Source organism: Rhineura floridana, chromosome 20 (genome assembly GCF_030035675.1).
Source record: "Rhineura floridana isolate rRhiFlo1 chromosome 20, rRhiFlo1.hap2, whole genome shotgun sequence".
In the NCBI taxonomy this organism is placed as follows: Eukaryota; Metazoa; Chordata; class Lepidosauria; order Squamata; family Rhineuridae; genus Rhineura; species Rhineura floridana.
Window position 1 is genome coordinate 4,961,043 of NC_084499.1, and position 17,269 is coordinate 4,978,311.

At 44.4% G+C, this 17,269-nt stretch overlaps 1 protein-coding gene across 7 annotated transcripts in view; it reads left to right on the forward strand.

The window, feature by feature from the left end:
• Positions 1–17,269, forward strand: part of NEK6 (NIMA related kinase 6) — a 116,730-nt gene that overhangs the window by 68,874 nt on the left and 30,587 nt on the right. For all 7 annotated transcript variants that reach the window (XM_061604263.1, XM_061604262.1, XM_061604261.1 and 4 more), the window contains one exon: positions 12,761–12,869. In XM_061604263.1, coding sequence (XP_061460247.1) covers positions 12,761–12,869 — 109 coding nt within the window. The remainder of the gene's footprint in view (positions 1–12,760; positions 12,870–17,269) is intronic.

The window sequence follows — 17,269 nt, forward strand, 5'->3', positions numbered from 1 at the left end:
AAAAGCAGAGCGAGTTCGGCAGCAGGGCGAGGAGGCCAGGGCCCCCCACTCTGCCCTTCTGTTCCCTGACCTCAACTAAACCGCAGTCTCCAACCTATTGACGTAATAAACCTCAAACAAAACTATGCAGGTAAGAAGCCAGCAGGCGTGTGGGGGCTTTCCAGTGTTTTGCACAGCCTGCAGCATGTACGACTGTCTGCCTGTTGGACAGCAGTCGTGGATGTGCTCTCGGTGCAATGAGCTCCTGGCTCTCCGGGAACGACTTCATTTCCTTGAGGCCAAGGTGGCAGACCTGGAAAAGCTGAGAGAGGCAGAGAGGTGTGTGGAGGAGGCCTTCAGGGACATTATAGCTGTGTCCCACTCCAGCGATGATAGCTCTCCTGCTATCATGGAGAACGATGGTCTCGGGGAAGGAGAGCATCCAGCTGAGGAAGAGGGAAACGATCCCTTAGAAGGGACCCATTCCTTGGGGGATGAGCAGCTATCCTCTCGTGCCGAGGATATAACTCCAGGGGGTGGAGGGATCCTTGTAGTGGGTGATTTGATCATTAGGAACATAGACAGTGGGGTGTGTGATGGGCGTGTAGACCGCAAGGTGTTTTGCCTGCCTGGTGCGAAGGTTGCGGATATCGCCCGTCGTTTAGATAGTTTGGTAGACAGTGCTGGGGAGGAGTCAGTGGTCGTGGTGCACGTTGGCACCAACGACATGGGGAAATGCAGCCGTGAGGTCCTGGAAGCAAAATTTAGGTTGCTAGGTAGGATGCTGAAAGCCAGGATCTCCAAGGTGGCTTTCTCTGAAATGCTACCGGTTCCACGCGCAGGACCAGCCAGACAGGCCCAGCTTTGCAGTCTCAATGCGTGGATGAGACGATGGTGTCAGGTGGAAGGGTTTAGATTTGTTAGGCACTGGGGAACATTTTGGGACAAGCCGGGCCTGTACAAAAGGGACGGGCTCCACTTGAACCAGAATGGAACCAGACTGCTGGCACTTAAAATTAAAAAGGTAGCAGAGCAGCTTTTAAACTGACTGAGGGGGGAAACCCGACAGGAGCTGAGAAAGGTCCGGTTCGGAATAAACCACCCCCCTGGGATAAAAACCAAAGAAATGATGAAATTTTAAAAGGGGTAGGCCTAGAAGTAGGCATTGTGAGAGCAGGGGCACAGGATATAAATTCAGAAGAGCAAAATTACCACAGGCCAAACCACAAGTGCCAAAGACACTTGAAGAGAGACACTGCTTACAAGTGCCTGTACGCTAATGCTAGGAGCCTGCGAACCAAGATGGGAGAACTGGAGTGCTTGGTCTTAGAGGAGAGCATTGATATAGTGAGCATAACGGAGACCTGGTGGAATGGAGAAAACCAGTGGGATACGGTTATCCCTGGATATAAACTATATTGGAAGGGCAGGGAAGGACGTATTGGTGGCGGAGTCGCTCTATACGTGAAAGAAGGCATTGAATCCAGCAAGCTCGAAACCCCAAAAGAGGCAGACTCCTCCACAGAATCGTTGTGGGTGGTGATACCATGCCCCAGGAGGGACTTAATACTGGGAACGATCTATCGTCCCCCTGATCAAAATGCTCAGGGAGACCTGGAGATGAGATATGAAATTGAGGAAGCATCCAAACTAGGAAATGTGGTAGTAATGGGTGACTTCAACTACCCGGACATAGACTGGCCGCATATGTGTTCCAGTCATGACAAAGAAGCAAAGTTTCTAGATATTCTAAATGACTATTCCCTAGACCAGTTGGTCATGGAACCCACCAGAGGGACGGCAACCCTGGACTTAATCCTCAGTGGGGACCGGGACCTGGTGCGAGATGTAAGTGTTGTTGAACCGATTGGGAGCAGTGACCACAGTGCTATTAAATTAAACATACATGTAACTGGCCAATTGCCAAGAAAATCCAACACGGTCACATTTGACTTCAAAAGAGGAAACTTCACAAAAATGAGGGGATTGGTCAAAAGAAAGCTGAAAAACAAAGTCCAGAGGGTCACATCACTCGAAAATGCTTGGAAGTTGTTTAAAAACACTATATTAGAAGCTCAACTGGAGTGCATACCGCAGATCAGAAAAGGTACCGCCAGGGCCAAGAAGATGCCAGCATGGTTAACGAACAAAGTCAAGGAAGCTCTTAGAGGCAAAAAGTCTTCCTTCAAAAAATGGAAGTCTTGTCCGAATGAAGAAAACGGCAGCTGTGAAAAAGGCAAATTCCATGCTAGCGATAATTAGGAAAGGTATTGAAAATAAAACAGCCGATATCATAATGCCGTTGTATAAATCTATGGTGCGGCCGCATTTGGAATACTGTGTACAGTTCTGGTCGCCTCATCTCAAAAAGGATATTATAGAGTTGGAAAAGGTGCAGAAGAGGGCAACCAGAATGATCAAGGGGATGGAGCGACTCCCTTACGAGGAAAGGTTGCAGCATTTGGGGCTTTTTAGTTTAGAGAAAAGGCGGGTCAGAGGAGACATGATAGAAGTGTATAAAATGATGCATGGCATTGAGAAAGTGGATAGAGAAAAGTTCTTCTCCCTCTCTCATAATACTAGAACTCGTGGACATTCAAAGAAGCTGAATGTTGGAAGATTCAGGACAGACAAAAGGAAGTACTTCTTTACTCAGCGCATAGTTAAACTATGGAATTTGCTCCCACAAGATGCAGTAACGGCCACCAGCTTGGACAGCTTTAAAAGAAGATTAGACAAATTCATGGAGGACAGGGCTATCAATGGCTACTAGCCATGATGGCTGTGCTGTGCCACCCTAGTCAGAGGCAGCATGCTTCTGAAAACCAGTTGCTGGAAGCCTCAGGAGGGGAGAGTGTTCTTGCACTCAGGTCCTGCTTGCGGGCTTCCCCCAGGCACCTGGTTGGCCACTGTGAGAACAGTATGCTGGACTAGATGGGCCACTGGCCTGATCCAGCAGGCTCTTCTTATGTTCTTATGAACACAAACTCTGGCAAAAGAAATGCAAGAAGACAATAAGGGATGCTAAAAAAGAATTTGAGGAGCACATTGCTAAGAACATAAAAACCAACAACAAAAAATTCTATAAATACATTCAAAGCAGGAGACCATCTAGGGAGGCGATTGGACCCTTGGATGATAAGGGAGTCAAAGGTGTACTAAAGAACGATAAGGAGATTGCAGAGAAGCTAAATGAATTCTTTGCATCTGTCTTCACAGTGGAAGATATAGGGCAGATCCCTGAACCTGAACTAACATTTGCAGGAAGGGATTCTGAGGAACTGAGACAAATAGTGGTAACGAGAGAGGAAGTTCTAAGCTTAATGGACAATATAAAAACTGACAAATCACCGGGCCCGGATGGCATCCACCCGAGAGTTCTCAAAGAACTCAAATGTGAAATTGCTGATCTGCTAACTAAAATATGTAACTTGTCCCTCGGGTCCTCCTCCGTGCCTGAGGACTGGAAAGTGGCAAATGTAACACCAATCTTCAAAAAGGGATCCAGAGGGGATCCCGGAAATTACAGGCCAGTTAGCTTAACTTCTGTCCCTGGAAAACTGGTAGAAAGTATTATTAAAGCTCGATTAACTAAGCACATAGAAGAACAAGCCTTGTTGAAGCAGAGCCAGCATGGCTTCTGCAAGGGAAAGTCCTGTCTCAGTAACCTATTAGAATTCTTTGAGAGTGTCAACAAGCATATAGATAGAGGTGATCCAGTGGACATAGTGTACTTAGACTTTCAAAAAGCATTTGACAAGGTACCTCACCAAAGGCTTCTGAGGAAGCTTAGCAGTCATGGAATAAGAGGAGAGGTCCTCTTGTGGATAAGGAATTGGTTAAGAAGCAGAAAGCAGAGAGTAGGAATAAACGAACAGTTCTCCCAGTGGAGGGCTGTAGAAAGTGGAGTCCCTCAAGGATCGGTATTGGGACCTGTGCTTTTCAACTTGTTCATTAATGACCTAGAATTAGGAGTGAGCAGTGAAGTGGCCAAGTTTGCTGACGACACTAAATTGTTCAGGGTTGTTAAAACAAAAAGGGATTGTGAAGAGCTCCAAAAAGATCTCTCCAAACTGAGTGAATGGGCGGAAAAATGGCAAATGCAATTCAATTTAAACAAGTGTAAAATTATGCATATTGGAGCAGAAAATCTTAATTTCACATATACACTCATGGGGTCTGAACTGGCGGTGACCGACCAGGAGAGAGACCTCGGGGTTGTAGTGGACAGCACGATGAAAATGTCGACCCAGTGTGCGGCAGCTGTGAAAAAGGCAAATTCCATGCTAGCGATAATTAGGAGAGGTATTGAAAATAAAACAGCCGATATCATAATGCCGTTGTATAAATCTATGGTGCGGCCGCATTTGGAATACTGTGTACAGTTCTGGTCGCCTCATCTCAAAAAGGATATTATAGAGTTGGAAAAGGTTCAGAAGAGGGCAACCAGAATGATCAAGGGGATGGAGTGACTCCCTTACGAGGAAAGGTTGCAGCATTTGGGGCTTTTTAGTTTAGAGAAAAGGCGGGTCAGAGGAGACATGATAGAAGTGTATAAAATTATGCATGGCATTGAGAAAGTGGATAGAGAAAAGTTCTTCTCCCTCTCTCATAATACTAGAACTCGTGGACATTCAAAGAAGCTGAATGTTGGAAGATTCAGGACAGACAAAAGGAAGTACTTCTTTACTCAGCGCATAGTTAAACTATGGAATTTGCTCCCACAAGATGCAGTAATGGCCACCAGCTTGGACGGCTTTAAAAGAAGATTAGACAAATTCATGGAGGACAGGGCTATCAATGGCTACTAGCCATGATGGCTGTGCTCTGCCACCCTAGTCAGAGGCAGCATGCTTCTGAAATCCAGTTGCCGGAAGCCTCAGGAGGGGAGAGTGTTCTTGCACTCGGGTCCTGCTTGCGGGCTTCCCCCAGGCACCTGGTTGGCCACTGTGAGAACAGGATGCTGGACTAGATGGGCCACTGGCCTGATCCAGCAGGCTCTTCTTATGTTCTTATGTTCTTTTTTTTTTTCAATTAATTTTTATTCAAATTTTCAAAACCAAAACAATACAAAAAGAAAAAACACAAATCAATAACTAACACAAGAAAAGAAAAAAAATATATAAAAATTTTGACTTCCGATTTGTCATAGTTCAGCTATAAATCTATAATATATAACAAGCCTGTCTCTTAATAGATTATAAAATCACCTTCCTCCAGCGGTTAAATCACCTTCCTCCAGCGGTTAGTGTTCTTATGTTCTTAATATTATGCAGCATTTGTAAAAGTGTTGTTCCACAGATAGAAATGGTCAGGTAGGTAAATATGGGGTAAGGTGATCCCTCAGATAAACTGGACCCAAACCACTAAGGCAGGGGTGTGGAAACTCCAGCCTGTGGACCAACTGCAGCCCCCAGGCCTCCCTGTTTGCCCCCCTAAGGCCATTGTGGTGCAGCCACACCCACCCTCCTTGCATCTACAGTGTGAGCAGGTAAGCGTGGGGCTTCAGATTAACAATTGGGCACTTAAAATGGACTCCTGATTGCTCCTTTGCTAGAACAAGGTATGCACTCAACCACCCATCAACTAATGGGCAGTAGGAGCACACCTTCCTCATGGAGGAAGGCTCAGCCCAGCAGCGGCAGCAGTAGTGAGGGGAGAAATAATTATCTGCATTCTTCTCTGCCACTGTCACTGCTGGGGTAAGAGTCAGGAGAAAGCCTGTATTATAAAATGCTGATTTTCTTCTCTCTGTTGCAGCAGTTGGGGGGGGGGAGTGAAGGAGAGAGGCTGCATTTTAAATTGCAAGCTTCTTGATCAAGCTTCCCTAGGCACTTGGGAACCGTCACAAGGGATTTTGACAGGTAGGCCGGACAACTCACCTGTCAATCACTTGGCATCATAATGACATTATGAGACTGAGAGGTGAACAGCCCCACCCACCTGTCAAATTTGGCCCACGAGGCCGATCCTGATAAGGAGGACCTCTCATCAGTGGTACATGCTATGGTAACCTCGCGTCTGGACTACTGCAATGCGCTTTACGTAGGGCTACCTTTGAAGACGATTCGGAAGCTACAGCTAGTGCAAAATGCGGCGGCCAGACTGCTAACAAGAACAAAGCGGTCTGAGCATATAACACCTGTGCTAGCCCGTTTGCACTGGCTTCCAATATACTTCCGGGCCAGATTCAAAGTGTTGGTATTTACCTATAAAGCCTTATACGGACCACGATATCTGTCGGAACGCCTCTCCCGATATGAACCGGCCCGTACACTACGGTCTACTACGAAGGCCCTCCTCCGGGTTCCGACTCATAGGGAAGCCCGGAGAGTGGTGACTAGATCTAGGGCCTTCTCAGTGGTGGCCCCCGAACTATGGAATGGTCTCCCCGAGGAGGTGCGCCTGGCGCTGACACTATCATCTTTTCGGCGCCAGGTTAAAACCTTTCTCTTCTCTGAGGCATTTTAATTCCTGTTAATTCTAAATTATTATATTTTGATTTTAGACTGTACAGTTTTGTGTACAGTTTTGTGTTATTTTTATTGTATTTTTAATGTTCACCGCCCAGAGAGCTGTTGCTAGTCGGGCGGTATATAAGCTTAATTAAATAAATAAATAAATAAGGATCTGGCCTGTGGAGCTAAAAAGGTTCTTCACCCCTGCACTAAGGTCTTTATATAGCAATAGAAAAACTCTGATCTTGGCCTGGTAACAGATCAGCAGCCATAATCCTCTGTGAAAGGCAGTTACCCTCTGTGACCAAGTAACATTTTCTGTGCTGGTTCAGTTGACAGGCACTTCCCATTGTTAGACTGCTACTGAAAGCTTTTCCAACAGCCTCTTGACCTTCTTTGCCTCCTTAGCTTTGAGGCCTGAGATTTCAGAGGGGCTGTTCTTCCCTTATGCTATTCTGAGGAATCTTTATACGATAGAACCTGCTTTAGCTCAGCTGTTATCACCTGGTTTTTAATAGTTTCTTTGACATGTTAATCTGGAGACAGGCATCCCCTGTGAGAACAGATGTAGCCTCTCATATTTTCCCTAGCTTTGCCACCACTGATCTGAGATTATCATAAGTGATCATTTTTGAAAGCTCACCACTTCCTTTTTGCTAGACATGGAGCCTTTCCAGGTGCTAAGGAAACCCCAGCTTTTATTCTTACAATTATGCTTGCACAAGCCCAGTCAGCTCCATTAATGGAGTATTATGTCCCTATTGAATGAAAGGGGAAGGGTAGCCATTTGGTGCTTTATTTTTTTAAAAAAAGATATGTGCAAATGGGATCTTCAGAGAACTTCTAAATCACTTTTTTTGAGGACCAGCACCAGTTTTAACTTGTTCCCATTTCTCAGAAGGAAGGCCCTTCATCAAGGACATCAAGAGTTAGAATGTGCTATTAGAAGCCATGTGGGCTAGGAATGTCTGACTCTGTGAGAATTTAGGGAGAACCCGTACATTAAGCTCAACATCAAAGGCCCTCCTCCGGGTGCCTACTCCGAGGGAAGCTGGGAGGCTGGCAACAAGGAAGAGGGCCTTCTCAGTGGTGGTCCCCAAATTATGGAATGATGTTTCTGACGAGGTGCGCCTGGCGCCAACAGTGTTATCTTTTCGGCGCCAGGTTAAGACTTTCCTCTTCTCCCAAGCATTTTAGCATGTGTTTTTAAATTGTTTTAAAAAAATGTTTTTAAATTTGTATATTTGTTTTTAATGTTTTAATCGTTTTAAACCGCCCAGACAGCTTTGGCTATGGGGCGGTATACAAATGAAATAAATAAATAAATAAATAAACTTCTCAAGGCTCTGGTCGTGGTAAGGCATGTATTGCTGATGTTGCCGTTCTGCTGGTCTCCTCTGCTACCTGTGCAGATTAAGAGCACTGTTGCAGTTGCTTTCAGTGGCCAGAGCAAGCCTAAAACTGGTGTTAGGGTAATGTTTTCTTAGTGTAATCCACTCCAAGACCTTGAGATGATGCGAGCTATGAATCTAAAATAACTCTGCCTGTGGCCAAGCCACTCATTGCTTTTCAAAAACATAGCTAGTGCCTGCCCTCAAAGCCACTTGGTTTGCACTAAAACATCCCTTCCTCTTTTGGACAGTGGTGTGTTCAACAGGACGTTAATGGCTTGTTTAAAACCTGGGCTTGAGAGAGCCAAACAGGCTGCTGAGTCAGTCAGTAACCTGACTTTACTAAGTGAATGAAGCTGTGATGGTGATAAAGGAATTAACCGAGTTTGTTTGCCCAGACATTCAGGATGTACTATCTAGAAAACCTTGCATTTTATGGAGGGATTGGGATGAACAGTACATAGAACCTGGTTGGCCACTGTGAGAACAGGATGCTGGACTAGATGGGCCACTGGCCTGATCCAGCAGGCTCTTCTTATGAACATTGGTATGTGTAAAAAAAATTTCTTATGGGCAGGAATGAAAAATGAGAGCTTTATGTGGCTAATCACATAATAACTCATCATGATTATCAGCTGACCCAGAGCTCCTTCCAGTGTTGTGATTCTGAGTCACAGAAGTACATGGCTTTGTGGTCCCTCGTTTTTTACATGTTCCCTGTGTGTCCACAATAATAATAATAATAATAATAATAATAATAATAATAATAATAATAATAATAATATAGCCTGCCGTTCCTCTCAGAAGGAGCTCAGAGCAGCAAACAAATGACAAAACACTAAAACATCTATAAAACATATCAAAACAAAACATCTTGAAAACAATATTTTAAAACATCTTTTAATAATGTTAAAAACAGTTCTAACACAGATGTATGCTGGGATAATGTCTCTCTTGTTGAAAAAGGCTTGTTGAAATAGGAAGGTCTTTAAGAGGTGCCGAAAATACAACAGAGATAGCCCCTGTCATAATATTTATGGGAGAGGGATTTCAAAGGGTAGGTACCACAACTCTAAAAGCCCGATTCCTATGTTGTGCAGAATAAACCACCTGATGGGATGGTATCTGCTGGGTATATCTTTCAGATATCCTGGTCCCAAGCTGTATAGGGCTTTATACACCAAAACTAAACCTTGAACTTAGCCCGGTAGCTAATGGGCAGCCTGTGAAATTCTTTCAGTAGCGATATCCCGACCCAGTGTGTAGTCACACTGCCAGATGTTGCACTGGCTGCAGCGTCTGGACCAACCTCAAGGACAGCACCACTTAGAGCATATTACAGTAATCCAGCCAGCCCACCACCAAGTCTAGGCACCGCTCCAGGGCTTGCACAGCCTCCCCTGATTCAGATGTTACCAAGAAATAGAGCTGGGTAACATCATCATACTGCTGACACATTGCCCCAAATTTCCTAAAGACTGCTCCCAACAGCTTCATATAGATGTTAAACAGCATTGGGAGGAAGATAGTACCCTGCGTCACCCCACAGCACAACCGCCAGGGGGCTGTAAGACAATTACCAATGCTGAAACTGACTCTGGTGATAGGATTAGAATCACTGTAAAACAGTGCCACGGATACCCATCTCACCAAGTCGACTCAGAAGGATACCATGATCTATGGTATCAAAAGCTGCTGAGAGATCAAGTAAGAAAAACAGGGTGTCTGAACACGTGGGAACACGTGCTGTAGGACTAAAGTGGACCACAGCATCCTGGTATGTATCTGGTGTGTGTATGTGTGTGTCCTCCCCCTTTCAGCTTTTAAGGTACAAGATTTTGTTCCCACGACTGTGTGTTTTTCGTGTTTAAAAAGAATCCAAGTATTGAAACAAAGAATTGTCAGGAAATAGCACCACTTCCCTGTGCTTTAACACACACACAACACCCAGCCTTCGTTTTTGCCATGCCCCTGTCGCCTACGTTATTTATGATGTAAGTGAGGGTTACTAGCAGTGCAACCCACTGGAGAATTTTGGCTTCCTGTTAAATGCCAGGAAAATCTTATTGGACATGACATTTAAGAAGATTGCTAATTGTAGTCTAGCGTCTCCTCCTCTTACGTATTTCAATGAGAATGAAGTATTATCAAGTAAATAATGCTTTAGCCTTCTGCTGTTCTTCAGCATCTCACTTGGAGCTTTAGCTTGAAATGTCTGCGAGGTGTCACATGACTCACACACACACACACATTTATGACTCAGATGTGGCAGAGGCGATGTTCATGACAGATGAGTCCCAGGTGTGGCCCCCGTGGCATAGAAGCCACAAGAGTGGTTGAGGCTCTGTTGAGCTGTGCATGGTAGAATGATTCCAAATGCCTCCCCTCTTCATTGCCTTTTGAGAAGACACTAATGAAAATGGCACATAGCCTAAAACGGATGTCAAGGGGAGATGGAGGTGCCTGTGGTACATTTCCACACACATGCATTCCCAGATCTCTGCCCAGAGGGGAGCACAATTTAAATCTAGTCTAAAAATAAACATTAGGTGAATAATTGCAGCTCTTGGGGTCCCCTGTGTAATGGTGCCAGGGTTGATGCAGGCGGGCGGAGGGTAAGGGAAAAGGAAAGGGATCAGTCTTTGGCATGCTGGTGAGCTCAGTAAAGGAAGATGCCTGCCACTGAGGGGGAGGCGGAAGTATTTCCTAACGGAGTCTTTCCTGGAATTGTGAAGCATGAAGAGCGTCATGGCATATTGGGCAGAAACAGGGCAGTGGAAGAATCCAGCCATTTCCAAGGGTGGGCAGTTGTTGGCATATGATGGTAAAAGTGACCTCATGAGGCGCCTCCCATCAGTCCTCCTGTCTTAGGGGTAGAATCCCCTTAACACTAAGGGTGCGTCCAGACCTACTTGCAAATGGGGGGTGCTAGTTTTTGTGCAGCAGAGTGAGCTCATTGGAATATATGAAGCTGCCTTGTCCTGAGTCATGCCATTGGTCCCTCACTATTGTCTACACTGACTGGCAGCAGCTCTCCAGAGTTTTAGAAAGGGTTGCCCCCAGCCCCACCTGGAGATGGCAGGGATTGAGCTTGGGACCTTCTATATGCAAAGCATGTGCTCTGTCACTGGGCTGTGGCCCTTCCCCAGTTCAGCTTCCCTCTGACTTGGATTCTGAAATCATGCACATGCTTGTTCTGAATTATTTATTTATTTATTACGTTTATACCCCACCTTTTTCATCAAGGAACCGAAGGCGGCATACATGTGGTTCCCTAGTGGTCTCCCATCCAGGCACTGACCAGACCCAAAACCTGTAGCTTCAGCAAGGTGGCAGACTCGTGTCTTCAGACCATACCCTGAATCACATTGATTTCCTGTTAATTTCAACTCCCCCGTGCCTTAGTGTGGCTGCCTGTCATTTTCAATTTTTTCTGACCGTCTGGCATTTTTTTTCTAATTGCACATTTGTTCAACACACTGTTGTTGTTTAAAAAACAGCATTTTTTTACCTTAGGAAAACCTTAGCAGTGGTGGGGAGAGAGCTTTGCCATAGTTGCTAGCCAATCAGTGCTTTGAACAGCCTTGTCAGTTGCAACAGGAAGAATAGATTTCCCACGAGCTTGACTAGAAGGCATGTTTCCCAAGAATGCCAGTGGTGTGCTTCCACCATGAGTCCACCCTCAAAGTATGTACCACTACATGCACCCAAAGTCTTTGGATGGATGGATTCAGGTGGGCTGACGTCCCTGAAACAGGAGGATTGAGCGGACCTCCATTTAAGCTTCCTTCCAGCAAGGACATCTACCACTTGGCATGAAGGTGTACAGTTCTTACAAATAAAGGCTGTATTCATTATCCCGCTAAGAAAATACAGTATGTTGCTTTGTGGTGAAACAGTGGCAAGAGTTGATAATTAATTCTGAAGATACTTACATTGTTCAAGTTTGGAATTTGTTAATTGGACGTTGTCTGGCACTTTCAGAGTCTCTTGAGTTTCATTTTTAAAGCCAATTTCTAATGTGCTGTGTTGATGAAAGATTGGGCAGTGGTGGAAGTCTTTGGGGTTCAGTGGGTAGAAGTTGGGAGCAGGTTCAGTGCTTTGGCCTATTCCGTTTGTTCCCTTTCTATCCAGCCTCCTTGCCTTCTACAATCACTTGTCAGGATTCCAAATCCATAGGAAAAATATGTCTTTGAAACAGACTGCTGTATAAATTAGTAAGAATATGGATACATATGAATACATGTGCAGAATTTGGGATTTCTTATCATTTTTATTAAGGCAGCAGAGAATGGACACACCCAGGCTTAGTTATTGCAATCTAGTTGTTTCAAGCAGCACTGTGATCCAGTAATCTGGCATTGATTTTGGACATCCCAACTTTCTGGGGCCTTTTACCCACGTGGAAACGGTTACAAAAGTGCTACCATGCCTGATACTAGTAGTAGTGCAGTTGTTTTATCGATTGATTGTTAAAGCAAGAATTTTGTGTTTTTTCTTCTATTCATTTTGTAGCGATGCTAGTCATGAACATCTTCAAGATGCTGGGTTGTTAAAAAAAACCCACACACACCCCAAATCCTTTTGTTTCTTAAGGCAAAACACTCCAGACATTTGTTGTTTTGAGGCATTAAATATGTTCTGCAAGGTAATTAATGAGATTAATGCTAATTATAATTGGTGTCCATTCAAAAATGTCATACCTATTTAAGCATATTTTTCATAATGCTGTTAATTAGTGAATTGCATTGAAGTTTATATACGTAGGCAAGGAGTTAAATGGGAAGCAGACTGAGCTACTTTGCCTGATGGTCTTGAGGATATCGGTAAGGTGGCAGCTGACGAACACATTAGCCGAGGGAGAGGGAGAGGGAGAGAGACAGAGAGAGAGATTGCTGTTTTGTTCATCTTGTGTTTGTTTTCTGTCCACAGTATTTTAAAAAGCAGAAGCGGCTAATCCCAGAAAGAACGGTTTGGAAATACTTTGTGCAGTTGTGCAGTGCAGTTGAACACATGCATTCCCGCAGGGTGATGCACAGAGGTAACATTAATTCAGTCTCCTTTCGCTGAATAATAGTATAATGTTCCAATTAGTAAGCGCCTACATTCAAAAACAATTATGCTGATGTTCAGCCAGTGTGTGTTTAGAGACAGTGGAGCTCACAAGACGGATTTCTTCTTGTGCCTGACTGTAAACTGTTCAGTCTGAACTGATCAGGGGGATTATGAAGATCAGCTGACTCCATTTGCCATCACTGAAATTTGGTAGAAGTGTCACAGCGACCATTTAGAATGGCATTGGAAGCATAATGCTGAGGCCAGTGGGCACAATGTATGCCAAGCCATTTCTACCTTTCTTTGTGGGACCTCCTTAGAAATTTTTGACTAATGCAATCTTTGGGATCCAAGCTCTTTTCCCTTTCCAAATTCACAGTCAGTGTTCTGAAAGGGAGATACTTTGGGAAAACACTAGCGTACAACAACAAAACAGATGCTTGTCCTGCTGCTGTTGTCAAATTAGTTTCCCTTGCAGAGCACCAAACATTTTGCTGAATCTAGCTCCTGTCGCCCTACTCTTTCAAAATTCTTCTGCAGTGCTTTTTCATCAATTGAAATCAAAAGGGTTTTCCTTCCATCCCACTGTAAACAACACGGTAGACCTCTGAGGCAGCCTTTTTCCATTTTATGGCACTAGAGAGTCCCTTCCCTCAATCGCTCCTGACTATGACGTCCTCACCAACATACCATGCTAATATTTCTCTAATTGAGAAGCTAGGGAGTGGTCTTGCTATGAATCTGTTCTGATTTGAATGCAAGCAATGTTACCAGTAAAGAGAAAATATTGTTCCTAGTATTAACATTTTGTCCAGATAAGGTTTTATTTTTTTATTCCTGCTTTCCCAAAATGTTAAAAGGTTTTGAAAAATAAAAAGAGCCCTCAAAGCATATTAGCACTTTGTGCTATTGCAGTGTTTCAAGCCAGGCTTATTTGTGTGTTGTGGGAAAGATATTTATCCTTCCTCACAAACTCTCCTTATGCTGGTATGTAAAATAGGCTGGAAAATGTTGCTTTTTAAATCCATCGACACCACTGTGATGTTCCTATATATTAGTGTATTATGGTAAGTGCTGGTTGTTTAGAGTATACATGGTAAGTAGTGAAAGAGGAGGGGGAGTGAATGGGCAATAGAATGCTTGATGATTGGCTGAATGTTTAAAATGGCTGACAGTATAAATGAAAGGATGACAGGTAAATCTGGGGGAATGTGAGGTGGTGAATTGTGGAATCTGGGGGGAGAAGAGAAAGAGTGGATTGCTTGGTGGGGTTTAGAGAGTTGTTTACCAGGAGGGAGGTGGAGTTCGGATTAGTATTGAGTAAAACCATATGCTTATGTGCTTTAAGAAGAAATCTTGTTAATCTTGTTAGCTTTGTTATCTGTAATAAATACTTAATTTGGTTTACCAAAGGCCTGATCCTTGGCTGGGGTTTCACAGACCAGAAGGGAGGGTAAGGTAATGACCAAGGCTGAAGGGGAACTGTAACAAATGGTGGCAGCGGTGAAGAGAATAACAATACCAGTATTCAGAGTCTCTGGGAATACTAGTATTGGGACATTACTGGTGGTTGCCTAGCAGGGGGATCTGTTGAGATCTGTGCTAGAGCGGGGAGAGAAGTTATAAGAGAGAGCAGTCCGGACTGGTGGAGTCCCCGGTGGTGCCTAGAGACAGGCAGTAACCACGAGCAGGTAGGAACCTGACAGGGAGAGCCAGGGAAGGACGCCTCACATGTGGTGTCAGTAGCGGTGGGATACGAACAACAGAGAATCCAGATACGAATACTAGAGAATCCAGAACAGTGGTGTGCCAAACAGAAATAACAAAACAAGATTTCTTGTGAGAGTGACTGGCAAAGAGTGTGTGGCAAAGAGTGAGTGAACTCAAACACCATGGCTGAATACATAAAAATGAAAAGAGAGGAGCTGGTGGAGAAGTGCATAACATTCAATTTACCTCATGAGGGTAAAGGGGTAGATGAATTGAGGGTAGCACTTATAGGATTTGCAACTGCCCAGCAAAAACAACCTGTCAGAGAAGAGACCCCAGAAGGATATTTAAGCAATCCCGCTTATATAGAGTACTTGAGAGAGAAGTTGAGGATGGAAGGTGCAGAGAAGGAAAAACAGAGAGAGTTGGAAGCTGAGAGATTGAGGATGGAGGCTGAGGAAAAAGACAAGCAGAGAGAGTTGGAAGCTGAGAGATTGAGGATGGAGGCTGAGGAAAAAGATAAACAGCGGGAGTTGGAAGCTGAGAGATTGAGGATGGAAGGTGCAGAGAAGGAAAAACAGAGGGAGTTGGAAATTGAGAGAATAAGATTGGGGTTTGAGGAGAGGGAGAAGCAATGAGCATTGGATGCTGAATTACAAGTAGAAAAGTTAAAATTTGATAGAGAGAAATTTCACTCTGAGGAGACAAGGAAAGAGAGAGATGGAGCAAAAATAAAAATTACTCCAAAGGACTTTGCTGTCTATGAGCCTGGTCAAGATCCTCAAATTTACCTCAGCACCTTTGAAAAAGCAGCTCAGTTGTGGGGGCTACCTGAAGATAAATACATGCAGTATTTATCAAACCTGATTAAAGGGGAATTGGCTGAGGTATACCAATATTTCCCCTCAGACAAGCCCGTCACCTATGCTGAATTCAAAGAAGCAGTGTTTAAAAGATTCAGACTGGGGCCTGATTATTTTAGAAAGCTTTTCAGAAATTGCCAGATACAGACAGGGAGGTCTTTTGTGGAACTGGGAGCAAAGTTGATGGATATATTTGGAAAGTGGATGAGTAGTGCCAAAGCTCAGTCAGTGGAAGAGGTGAAAAGCCTCATGATACTGAATCAATTATACCATCAGTTACCACCAGAAATAAGGCTCCTGGTCAAAGACCGTTCCCCTACATCTGTGCAGGAGGCCGCAGAGATGGCGGATCACTTCGCCTCCAATAGAACTGGCTGGGTGGGGAAAACATCAAGAGAGTTTAAACCCAGACCATATAGTGCTGGCAGAAGGGATGTGGTACCACAGCGAGTGAGTCCTCCATTAAAATCTGAAGGGCACAGGACACCCCAGAGTGGATCTGTGTACCCTAAAAGTGAGGAGAAATTATGCTACAAATGTGGTAGACCAGGGCACCTATGTTTTCAATGTGAGGTTGCCAACCCCATTAGTAATCCTGCTCAGACAAGGGCAGTGAAAACAGAGCTCAATACTTTAGAAAGAGCGAAAAAGGTTCAGTTTTGCCAGATAAACTGGACAGAAGTAACAGACCTTGATTCAAGTCTGAGAGAGGAAGTGAGAGTACAAGGGGCAAATTATTGGGCATTGCTTGATACTGGTGCCGCTCAGACATTACTGAGGCCAGATTTAATAAAATCTGAGGTAATATTACCTCAGGAAACTGTGACTATCCGAGGAGTGAGGGGTCAACCAGAAAGTTTGCCTGTGGCCCTGGTGGAAATGACTTGGAGAGGCCGAGAGGGCCGATATAAAGTAGGCATTAATGACCAGCAACAAGAACCAGTAATACTGGGAAGGGATGTAATGGGCGCCCAAGGAAAGATCTATGTAGTGACCAGACAGCAAATTGGCAGAGAAAAAGAAGCCATATTAAGGGGGGCTGAAACAAACAGGGTGGAATCTGTTAACCAGCCTCAGGTCACCATAGCAACCACTAGCAGGCCTGCTGAAGAAGACAAACTGTATCAAGTGGTCTCTGGGGAAGAAGCAGAGCAATTCAGGGAAGAGCTGCATAAAGATATCAGTTTGAAGCAGGTAAAGGAACAAGCCCTGACCCAACAGATTCCTTTCACTGACAAACTGAGGAATCAAGTTGTGTGTGAGAATGGGATTTTATATAGACTGTGGATGCCTGCTGAAAGAAAGGATGAATGTGAACCAATGAAGCAATTGATAGTACCTAGCAAATACAGAACCAGATTGCTAGAGGTAACCCACGATGTCCCATGTGCAGGACATCTGGGAATAAAAAAGACCAAGAGGAGATTGGCTGCACATTATTATTGGCCAAATATCTCCAAGGATGTAAAACAACATTGTCTATCTTGTGGAATATGCCAAAAGGTGGGAAAGAGTGGAGTAAAGACCAAGGCACCCTTAAAGCCCCTTCCTATAATTGGACAACCCTTTTATAGAGTGGGAATAGATTTGGTGGGCCCTTTTTCCAAACCCACAAGGCATGGCAAGAAATATCTAGTGGTGGTGGTGGATTTTGCCACCAGGTACCCAGACGCAGAAGCACTGAGATCTGTAGAAGCCCCTGTAGTGGCAGAGGCTTTATTAAAAATCTTTATGAGGCTGGGTTTCCCTCATGAAGTGCTGACAGATCAAGGCAGTGTATTCATGGGAGAAGTGATGCAATGTATGTGGAAAT